The sequence below is a fragment of the Hydra viridissima genome, unplaced genomic scaffold, assembly GCF_058129835.1.
Source record: "Hydra viridissima isolate aposymbiotic clone 2 unplaced genomic scaffold, HvirCarnegie_v1 scaffold_11, whole genome shotgun sequence".
Lineage (NCBI taxonomy): Eukaryota > Metazoa > Cnidaria > Hydrozoa > Anthoathecata > Hydridae > Hydra > Hydra viridissima.
In genome coordinates this window covers 12,350,958-12,361,929 of record NW_028324310.1, presented here as the reverse complement: position 1 = coordinate 12,361,929, position 10,972 = coordinate 12,350,958, and the positions used below count along the sequence as shown (strand labels likewise).

Here is a 10,972-nt window from a genome sequence, read left to right as displayed (position 1 = left end):
ATTTTAAACGGCTGCCAATCTGATACGGAAACTCCTAGAAAAAACACAAAAAGAATTTATGCATTTATTTAGATTAAAAACACTTTTATTTATTTTTTTAAAAGACTCAATTTTCAAATTAGCAATAGAGTGGGTCAGAGTGTGCCAAAAAGTCATCAATTTCAAGTGTAGTGAAAATTTAGCATAACATGTGTAACATGTTTAAGAACTTATAGTAAATGTGTTTATACATCCTAATCGTTCATTAGGATGTTTTTTTTTTATCCGGTTGTTTACAGATAAACAAAAATGTAGTGTTTATAACACTTTTAATCTTCTAACAAAATGTTTAAAATTTTGTTTCATAGTTTTAAATTAACTTCATTCAGCACCATTAAGTGGCACCTTTTTTTATAAAATAGTTTTGCTAGCTCGGTCCTCTCAGATCATTTAAGGTAACTTAACTTAAAATCAAAGTTACAAAATGAATAGTTTATGTTAATGATATTGTTAAATAGTGAAGCAACTGCTGCATTTAAAGACCAAACTTTAGGCTTTACATTTGTGCTGATTATTTATTCCTTTTTACTTCTAAGTTGTTTCCACTAAAAATATTACTATTGCTACGTTATGGATTGACCCAGTAGCAAAAATATGTGGCTGGGTCATATTTTAGTTATATTTTCATTTTAAACTGAAATTATTATTGTTAAAAATTTATTAAAAAGAGAAAGCCACGAATGGCTAAAAGCGGCCTATTAAAAAACACTTTCGTTTTCGTTTTATACACCGTCAAAACAATAAACCAGTTAAGTGTCATTTAATGTCCAGTCATTTATACCTATGCATACTAGCGAAAAATTAATGTGAGTTCATGTTTTAATAAGCTAGATGATTCGGAATATTTCTAAAGAAGTGCTCAAAACAAAGAGAGAAACTTCGCATATATCAGAATTAGAGTCATATAGATCAAAAAAAGAAAGACTCCCTGCAGAAAGGTTAATGGATCAACCAATATGTCAGTATGTACATCCTGTAAGGTAAAATCTATGATGTATATGTGTACATATAAATTATATTTTCATTATGAAATACAGTAAATTTTGCTTTTTAGGTCTGAGGGAAGTTTGAATTCAAGCTACACTGATCTTTTTGAAACAAGTGGTGTTGTAGTAAGACTTTTTATGCATATGTGTGTGTGTGTGTGTGTGTGTGTGTGTGTGTGTGTGTGTGTGTGTGTGTGTTTGTGTGTTTGTATTTGTTAAAAAATATTGAGAATTTTGAAGAGATTCTAATTTTACTATTGTTTTTACTCAAAGTTTTGAAAAGACCTTTAAGAATAATATATCTTTAATTTGTTCTTTATTGAAACATTTTAATTTATTTATAAAGTAAAAATATATATTGTCTGCAGTATTGCTATATTTTAGAAAAATTTAAAAAAAGATGCAAACAATCAAATATTTTCTTAAAATTATTTCTACAATTATTTTTGCAATTAATAATATGAACATTTAAAATTATATTTACTTTTAGCAATTATTAATATGAAACCATTTTAAATGAAAAATTATTTCTAAATCTTATTCTAGATTAATGACTTCCTTGGTTCATCCTCTCAAGATGTGTTGGTGAACCAAGTTACTTACAATTTGACAAAATGCAAAGTGAAAGTTGTGGTACCATATTATAGATTGCTTTGTCTTGTAAGTTATATTAGTTGCATGATTTTGTAAATATGTCTGTTTGCCTATTATTAACTTTAAAATACTTTTAGGATTTGTATTTAAAATTAATTGGATTTTTACATATTGTTGGCTGTGAATTATCTTGTGTAATAAATATTTGCACATCTACAAATTATTCTGTACAACAGAATGATCCGTAGAATCTTAATTACCAAAAGAGTGTTCCAAGTGATCATTTTGTTTTTGTGTATATATATATATATATATATATATATATATATATATATATATATATATATATATATATATATATATATATATATATATATATATATATATATATCCTTTTGGAAGCTGTTTATCATTTTATTTGTGTGCATGTGTGTGTGTGTATGTATGTATGTATGTATGTATGTATGTATGTATGTATGTATGTATGTATGTATGTATGTATGTATGTATGTATGTATGTATGTATGTATGTATGTATGTATGTATGTATGTATGTATGTAATAGTAATAAAACTAATAAATAATAATAAAAAAAAGCGGATAATTAGTAGTTAATCAGAAGAATTTTTTTTTGAAAAAAAAAACCCTACTCTATACACTGTTATTAGCAAGAGAGTAGAAAGTACTTGTCTGCTTGAATTTAAAAATTCTTATTAAGCATCAAGATAACTCTTTATGTTTTTTTAAACTTTGAAAACTCTTGATTGATATTTAAGTATTTTTTTAAAAAGATTGCTTGGAGACCATTTGGTAAAGAGTTTCATCATCCTAATTGCTGTCTTAAGCTATGGAATTTTATTTATACATTCATGACCTTTGCCATACTTATATTCTGGTATATCATTGGAGTATTTACTTGTCAAGGCTATTTGGTCATAGATAAATCACATGCAAAGGTAACTGCTTCAATTTTTGTTAATAGAGTTCATTTGAATTTTTATATTATATTTTGGGTCCTTCACTAACTTTCCTAAGCATAATTTTGAAAATTAACTTTGAAACTTTCACTCTTTTAACACGTTTTTCCATTTACCTTTTAAAACATATTGTAGTAAATTACTAAAACAATTATATTTACATGCTCTTAGATAATGCTGACTAAGTAGTTTTTAAGTTTTACAATCGATTTTTTGTTTTAAATGTTGTTAAAGCTAATGAAATCTTTTCTTTATCTTTTATTTAAAGAAAAAAAGAATGCAAAAAGTTAACTAGCAGAATCTGTCAAGTAGTAGCACAAAGAGATGGTTTATTTGCAAACAATAAAAGATTTTTTAAAGAAGTATAATCTTTAAAAGTAAAAGCAATAAATAGGCTTGCTAGTCTTTGGAAAATTTAAAAGATTACTTGTCAATATTCAAAGTATTCAAAATTTTTTATTATTCAATGTTTGAAATGTTCAAAAGATTACATGTCAAATTCTCAAAAATGGATTTAACTTAGTAAATTTAGTTTATTTACATATTTGATAATTTATTAGTTTCATTTGATTTAGCAGTGTTCATGACCTTTTTAAATTTATACATAAGTAGTATGAATTAATTGTTTTTTTAAGCCAATTATTCCAACACCAAATACAACTACTATTAATTGGACTGATATGACCCCCAGTACATCTCTGAGTTCCAATGATAATGCGTGTCACCATGTATTTGGTACCTATATTGTTCCCAATATTCTTCATTTCTTGGCTTTTGTTATTGGGTTCTACTACTTTCGTATCCAGGAACATGAGGCCCTTTATGCCTTGATGGAAAAGGTTGAGCTTGTTAATATTATTGTCAGAGAACAGAAAAAAAAAATACCATTTAAAAAAATTGTACCACTTATGAAAATGAATAAGAATTTTGTAATTTACTGAAATGTTAAATCATCTATCATAAAGGTGTACTTGCAAAGCACATGTCCATCTCAAGTGACCAATAGTTTGAGGTAATTTTTTAGTTATGTACAATAATATTTACGATATCATATTAATTATCATAGTAAATACCTGATTTTGATTGTATAATGATTTATTGATAGCGCATTTTAGTTATGTGGTTCATCACTACTTTTAGTGGCATTTGCATTAAGTAAAAGTTCAATTTCTTGTCAGACTTAATTTTTTTATTATACTTCTAGATTTTTGAAAAAATTGATATGGAAAATTTAATTAGATTTTATTTAGCGATTGCAAGTTCTTTAAGTTGATTAAGATCATTAGCTGTTTGTTTTTGTGAAGAAATTGAAACAAATTTGTTACCATAGAAGCGAATCATAAAATCAACTTTATATTCTATATTATCTTGTATAGGAGCATAAATAGGTTTTTCTATGCCAAAAAGAACATGGCTCCTACTTGACTCCTCAAATTTTGTTAAAAATTTGTGTTTATTATCTTTACCTTATGAAAGCACACACATTATGTACGAGTTTAGAAACTCCAAATTTTTTCTGTTTGTAAAGCATAACTTTTCACAAACATTTCATCTCGAACACAAACAAACATCTCTTTCACAAATAAACATTCTCTAATCATATGAAATTTTTACCAAATGCTCTTTTATATTAAGTCATAATACAAGCTGCAAAAATTGTAAATTATAATTGTTAATTAAATTTTTTTTATAAGTCTTTCATGCAAAATCCAAGAAAGGTTACTGGTAAATTATACCAAGAATGAACCTTGTCACCTTTAAGAAAATCCCTTAAACTGATTTTTAAAGAAAGATTCAATGTTTTTTGTTTTAAGTTTTTAAAAAAGTGAATGGGCTTCTTGTTTCATCTATTGTACTCTATCTCGTCTATTGGGAAAAAAATTGTTTCAAGATTTTACCCAATAGCTGAGATTACAGTTCAGTAACAATTGATGAAACTATAAGTGCATTCACAAGAATTGAAAAAAATTAAGTTTAAATTGATTAGCATTGTTTGTTCAATTTATTTACAGACTTGAAAAATTTATTTATTAAAAGCAATTCATTTCTTATACTTTACAATAATGAGAATGTTTTGAAATTATTTTTGTACATTTTTATGAGAGATTATCTCCTAGAATTGAATCATTGAATCAATATTTTGTTTTTTTTTCCAGTTCAAATCTGAATATTATTTCTTATTGAAAAATCCTTTATTTTTTTAAGATTTCTCAACTTCCCTATTTTGACAAAGTAAGTAAAATCAAAATTTTGTTTGAAAATAATCACTCACCTGCAGCACTTCCTTTTGACACAATTATGAACTAAAACATCATATTAATCATAAACATCATAATTATGAATTAAAACAACATAATTATGAACTAAAACAACATAATCTACTGAAGAAGAACTTTTAGTTGATCTAAAAACATTGAGTCTTTTCTTAAAAATTCAGTTTGAGGGATTTTTTTTTTAACTTGCTAGTTTTAGTTTTTTTGCTAAATTATCTAGCTGCTATGATGACTTAAAAAGACAAAAAGCTGTTTCAAGTTACTAAAAAATATTTGTTTACACATATAACTTCAAGCTGCATGACTTTTTACTTCTGGTGTTTTAAGAGAACAAGAAATACAGGTTCCCAAAAAGAATGATCATTTATCATTTATCATCCCCTATCATAACTGCTAGGAGTTTTTGTCAGCCAATGAATTTTTTCTCAAAGAACTAAACTTAAAGAACTAAAAAGAAGAAATTCTATAACCAGACCTCCTAAAAATGCATTCAAGATATTTTCTTTTCAAATTAAGTTATTTTAAGCATTTAGGTATTAAGCTATTTTGAGTATTTAGGTGGTAAGCTGTTATTTTGATGAAGTATTGACGCTTATTTAAATATGGTATCATGAAAATATGCAGTTTTATGAAAATTTTGGATTAGAATTAAAACAAAAAAAGTTGCTCAAAATAAAAAATGATATTAAAGTACGTGTTATTTTAAAAACTTTATCACGCAGGTTTTTCTTTTTAACCTCGTAAGGAATTTTCAGCATGTCAAATCCTAAGAATGAAAAGATGATATCTCAAATAAAATTTTAAGGGTTTTTTATTTACAAGAGATATATCCTAAACACAAAATTTCAGCGATATATGAGGAGCTTATAGAGAAAAGTTTCATGCCTATTGGACATGGAATAATTCTAAAGAAGAGTATGCAAGATCTGGACTTAAATATCTTGTTTTGATTTATAGGTTATTTTTGGTATTTGGTTTTTTTTGGATACTTTTTTCCCTTGGCACTTTGGCTTATTCTTTTGAAGCATTTGGAATAGAAAATTCTTCTGGTATTCACACAAAATCATGGTAAATATGTAATGTTTATATATATATGCATATGGAATATATGTAATAATGTTTATAGTCAAGCACTAAACTGAAAAAATCTTTAGGGAGATGTATTCAATGACAGTTCTAATAGTACTTTCTGGTTTGATGTCTAACTGTGTTGTTTTGGCAGTAGTGCTAAATTATTGTGGCCAATGCAAACTTCTGTTTTATTATTTGGATGGAGTTATGCAAAGATTAGAAGAAAAATCTACTGATTTAAAAACAGCAATGAAGGTGAAATTTTTTATTGCAAGTTTTGATTTTTCCTCTTTAAGTTATAATATCTTATCTGAAAAGTAATTTGAAAAAAGGTACTTTTTAATAATTTCTTTGATTTATATTTCTGTCTTATTGTTACTTGATGAATAAAAAAGGTTCTACATAAAAGTGTTATGCTAACAATTATACAGATGTATGTCACCCTGGTGTATAAGTTGACCTCTTATTTTTAATTGAAAAAAGTAGCTTAATGGTTTATAACTGATGTATAAGTTAAAATGTACTATCCATTGACAGATATTTTTCTCTCTGTGTCAACATGATCAACAGAAATATGAACGCAGTCAGTTACAAAGATATTTAAAAAAATAATAATTTTCATATGCTGAAGAAACATTCTTAAAATGACCTCTATAATTTCCTTGAATTTATTTATTAACAATTAGAAAACTTTTATTATAAAAGTTTTCTACATGTTGCATTTACTATCAAAGCCATTAAGACAATCTTTGGCACTCCTTAACCCACTGAAAAGTGGCTGCTCTCATTACATTGTTGACAAAGTTGCCCATAATACTATCAGTTGTATGTTAAGAAACATTGGTGGGAGACTTGTTTGCTAGAAAGATATGCAAAAAATGTGATAAATTATTTTAATCTGCTAGAGGCAAAGAGCATCATCATAATGTGCTCCAAGTTGCTGAGCAGTTTAGAAAGCAACAACTAAATCTGCAAAAAAACCAAAAGAGATGCAGAATGCCTAAACAATTTTTAAACTTATGTGTATTCTGTTCGTCATGCAGAAAGTTCTCAAGTCTTTTCATGTAAACTTAAAATAAAAGTAAAATAAAAGTAAAATAGAAAAAAATTTTAAATAGTTAAATTAGAGAAAATACATTTATTTATTTGTTATAGAAATCTGGAATCTACCAAAGACCAAAGATGATAAATTATTTACATAACAGATTTATACAATTTTTTATATGATAGATTATGTATGCAATAAAAAAGTAAATGCAAAATAATATGAATAATATATATATATATATATATATATATATATATATATATATATATATATATATATATATATATATATATATATATATATATATATATATATATATATATATATATATATATATATATATATGAATAATATATATATATATATATGAATAATATATATATAAATTATATATATATGTATATAAAATTTAAGTGACATCTTTAATAGTATGTGTAAAAGTATTATAGTTCTTAAAACATCACCAACGGTTTTATTAGTTTGATAATGGCTCTCACCATATGAGCCGAAATATTACATAAAAAAGAAAAAAAAATAATAGTATGATACCATATATGATGTTTTAATAATTATAATATATATATATGTATATATATATATATATATATATATATATATATATATATATATATATATATATATATATATATATTGCTAAATAAGGTAATGGTCCAAGTTAATGAATTGTAAGGTATTTTGTATAGTGCAAAAAAAGCTTAAGTTAAGCTCTTGTATTTACTGACATGGAGGTTCATTAAAGTCCGATTTTTGACATATATTAGAAAAAGGTGAAAAAAGACCTAATCCTCACTTAGGTACCATCATAACATTTAAACTTTATTATTGTACAAAAAAGTAAAAAATCAATTGTGTGAAAAGCAGAAGGCATTATGTGCATACTGTCAAATTAAAAGCTCTTTGTAGGAATAGCTTTCATAAACTGATGTAAGTGATTGATCCCTCTAAAATCGTTTTTATAAACTAAAAATTGCCACAGATCAACAATCAGAGTAAAAGTTCATCTCCCTGAATTTTTTTGAATAAAAACTTTTGAGTCACATTTGTCAAAGCAGAAGATGCAGATGTTGGGTCTATTTTCCTTGTAAGTCCTCATTTCACTATGGTTTCCAATATTTATGTTTTTTTTTTTCTTTCTACAAACTTTTAAAAGAATATTCAAATCATTTTCAAAGATGGTATTGATGGTATTCAAATCATTTTCAAAGTTTTATGCCATAGTATTATAAAGTTGTTGTGCATGGCACTTAAAAAAGACTCAATTGGCAACTGTCATTGAAAAATGCTTGTTTTGTTACTATTGCAACAGTAGAAGGTAATCAAGTTAAGCAATCAACTGTACAACTAAAAGTTTGGGATTATTATATAGAATAGTAAAAAGAAAAGGAGATTCACAGGATGAATTGAATAAAAATGTTACTGAAAGATATGTAACAAATTTTAATTTGTGGGTATTTCAGATCTATATACAATTAAAAGTTATGACTTTTAATTGCCATGTATAAACACTTAATGTGTAGCATTTAGTTTATAGCTCAACTGAAGTTATGAAATTTTTTCTGGTCAGCAAGCTCTGTTTGAAAAGTATCACTTCTTTTTGTAGGAATTTTTTTTTAAACCTAACCTTCCAAAGAGGATGCGATTTAAAATAAACGGCAATATAGTGATAGTGAAATGTTAATTACATAATCAACTTAAATATCATTTTTATTTTTTAGGATTTACTTGCTATTAAACGTCACTTCAATCAGCTCAATGGTCTTTTGTCTTTTAGCACCTCATGCGTTGTTTTTAACATGATTATCCTAGTTCTTATAAGTAAGTTTTGTCTTTTATATTTTCTAAAGTGAAGCAACAACTTTGAGCTTAAGTATTTTGCAGATTTATTTAAAAAAAAAAAGAATTTTCTGCGTTAAAGTTATTTTTTTCATGTAACTGCATTCATTTATTGGTTTTTAAAAAATAATCTGATTCACTGTCTGTTTTACTGTGCTCTGATAATTTGCTTATTTTTTTTTCAGCATCAGCGCTTTTAATAGATTTTCATAACACAGCTCTTACTGTATGGTACTACAGGTTATGTATAGGAATACAGTGGATGTTTCTTCTCCTATTCATTCTTGTTCAGGTAGGCCAAATTTTCACAGCTAACCTTAATCAGAAAGAAAAGCTTTGAGCTAAAAGCAAACTTTCAGTCAGCAATAACAGTTAAGGAATCAAAATAACTTTTAAGGCCGCTTCATTGACATCACGTTCAGAGATCTTAAAAGAGAAGGCATTGACAATTCGTGTATTTGGATATCCATCACACACAGAAGTTGACATCGATTCATTCCTCAACTTCCTAAATATGACTAGACTAGAGGTAAGTAGCAGTGCTTTACTGTATGTATTTGTGATATTTTTTCTTAAATTCAAGATGGTTACAAAATCTTAAAGTTCTGCATGATAATTCAACATAAATCTATACACTACTTATATATTTCTTATAAGGTTTGTTAAGAAATAAAATAATTTTTTTTTTTTGTTAAAAGTATTTAAAAATAAATCAAATTGATTCCTTGCAAAAATTTTTTTTTTTTCTTGTCATTTTTTTTTTTTTTTTAGTTATAATACGATGCAATTGCATCGTATTATAACTTATTTGCTATAATATGATGCATTTGCCTCTAGTTCTAAAAGGCTTTTAAAAAACCAAAGAATATTACTGATGGCAATAAACATACTTTTCTTTTGCATTTGAACCTTTTCTGCTTCAAATATCTTATGGCTGTCTTTAGTCATGTAGAGAGTTAGGATGCAACAGGATGTGGCATGCACATGGCTAGTGTAATTTGAATTTACGCACAAAAGCTCTAAAAAAGAATGCTATTGGTTCACAGACTATTTCATAGTTAATTTGTGAAACTTCTTTAGGTACAAAGCTTCTTGTACAATAGAAAAGAATCAATTGCAACATTTGAGAGCCTCAAACTTTTACCTCTCCCAATCAAATATAACCAATCAAATTTAACCAATGATTTTGCTTTGTTTACCTTTTTGTTAGTTATAAATAAAAGGTCATTTCTTTTTTATTTTAATGACATGATGTTGTCTGGCCATATTGTGAGGTGGATACCTTCTACATTTAAACCACTTAAATTAATATTTTTAACTAATATTGTCCTTAGTAGTCTAATACTATTCTTACTGAGGAGAAATTATAGTATTGTAAAACATTACCATTTGTAAACAGTTGACTGTCAGGATTTTATCTTGATGGCTACTTTTTCAACTTTCATTTTTTTTGTTTGTTATTCGTCTTAAGTTTTTTTTGATTCCATTTTTTTCCTAGAACGAGTTGATTTATTTTCTAAATCTAATATTAAAAGTTAAATAAGAAAGTTTTAATACCAATAAAAATTTATACAATAGTAAAGTTAGGACATAAGTTTGCACCCCCTTTTTAAATGTGTTTAAAGCCTGCTTTAAAAATGTTAAACAAGTTTTTTTCCTTTTAAATACAAGAACTAAATTCGCAGACTATTTTATTACTAATTTCAAATTTTTCTAAATGTCAAAAGTAATTTTTTTGTAATTACAACTGTATCATAATTTTCTTGTAAGGCGGAAATCTTCACCATCCCTGTAAAAACACGATACTTATGGGGAATTTTAATATTTTTGGTCCAGTCTTTGATCTTAATATTTCAAACTGGAATCATAGCAGAAGGCAGCAAATGGATTTAATACCGTCATTTAAAATCGCCAAATGATTTAGTGGGAATCAAGAAGTGAAAAAGCTTTATACTTAAAATTCGCTTGTATATAAAAAGTTTTTGTTAGTCGCATTATTGTGTAAAATCTTGTGTATTATATATAATATGTTCATATTTTTATGAAAGAATATTTTTTAGTGACTCTTTATAACATAACAAAAATATCAATTGCGTTTTTTTTTTTAAACCATTATATGTAGGAATTCTA

General features: G+C 26.0%; 1 protein-coding gene across 1 annotated transcript; it reads left to right on the top strand.

Annotated features, from left to right (window-relative positions):
• Positions 1-754: 754 nt before the first annotated feature.
• On the top strand, positions 755-10,926 carry LOC145191056 (uncharacterized). Its single transcript, XM_090067327.1, has 12 exons — positions 755-1,019; positions 1,094-1,151; positions 1,572-1,685; positions 2,411-2,575; positions 3,232-3,435; positions 3,562-3,608; positions 5,827-5,937; positions 6,024-6,195; positions 8,725-8,824; positions 9,028-9,134; positions 9,240-9,371; positions 10,613-10,926. The coding sequence occupies exons 1-12, from the start codon at positions 871-873 to the stop codon at positions 10,733-10,735; spliced, it is 1,482 nt and encodes a 493-aa protein (XP_089923453.1). The 5' UTR covers positions 755-870; the 3' UTR covers positions 10,736-10,926.
• Positions 10,927-10,972: the final 46 nt, after the last annotated feature.

Excerpts from the sequence above, each read along its gene's own strand:
- LOC145191056 (XM_090067327.1), top strand. The coding sequence starts at position 871 with ATGATTCGGAATATTTCTAAAGAAGTGCTCAAAACAAAGAGAGAAACT. Across the intron at positions 1,152-1,571 it reads TTGAAACAAGTGGTGTTGTA|ATTAATGACTTCCTTGGTTC; the intron begins GTAAGACTTTTT and ends ATCTTATTCTAG. Across the intron at positions 9,372-10,612 it reads TAAATATGACTAGACTAGAG|GCGGAAATCTTCACCATCCC; the intron begins GTAAGTAGCAGT and ends TTTTCTTGTAAG.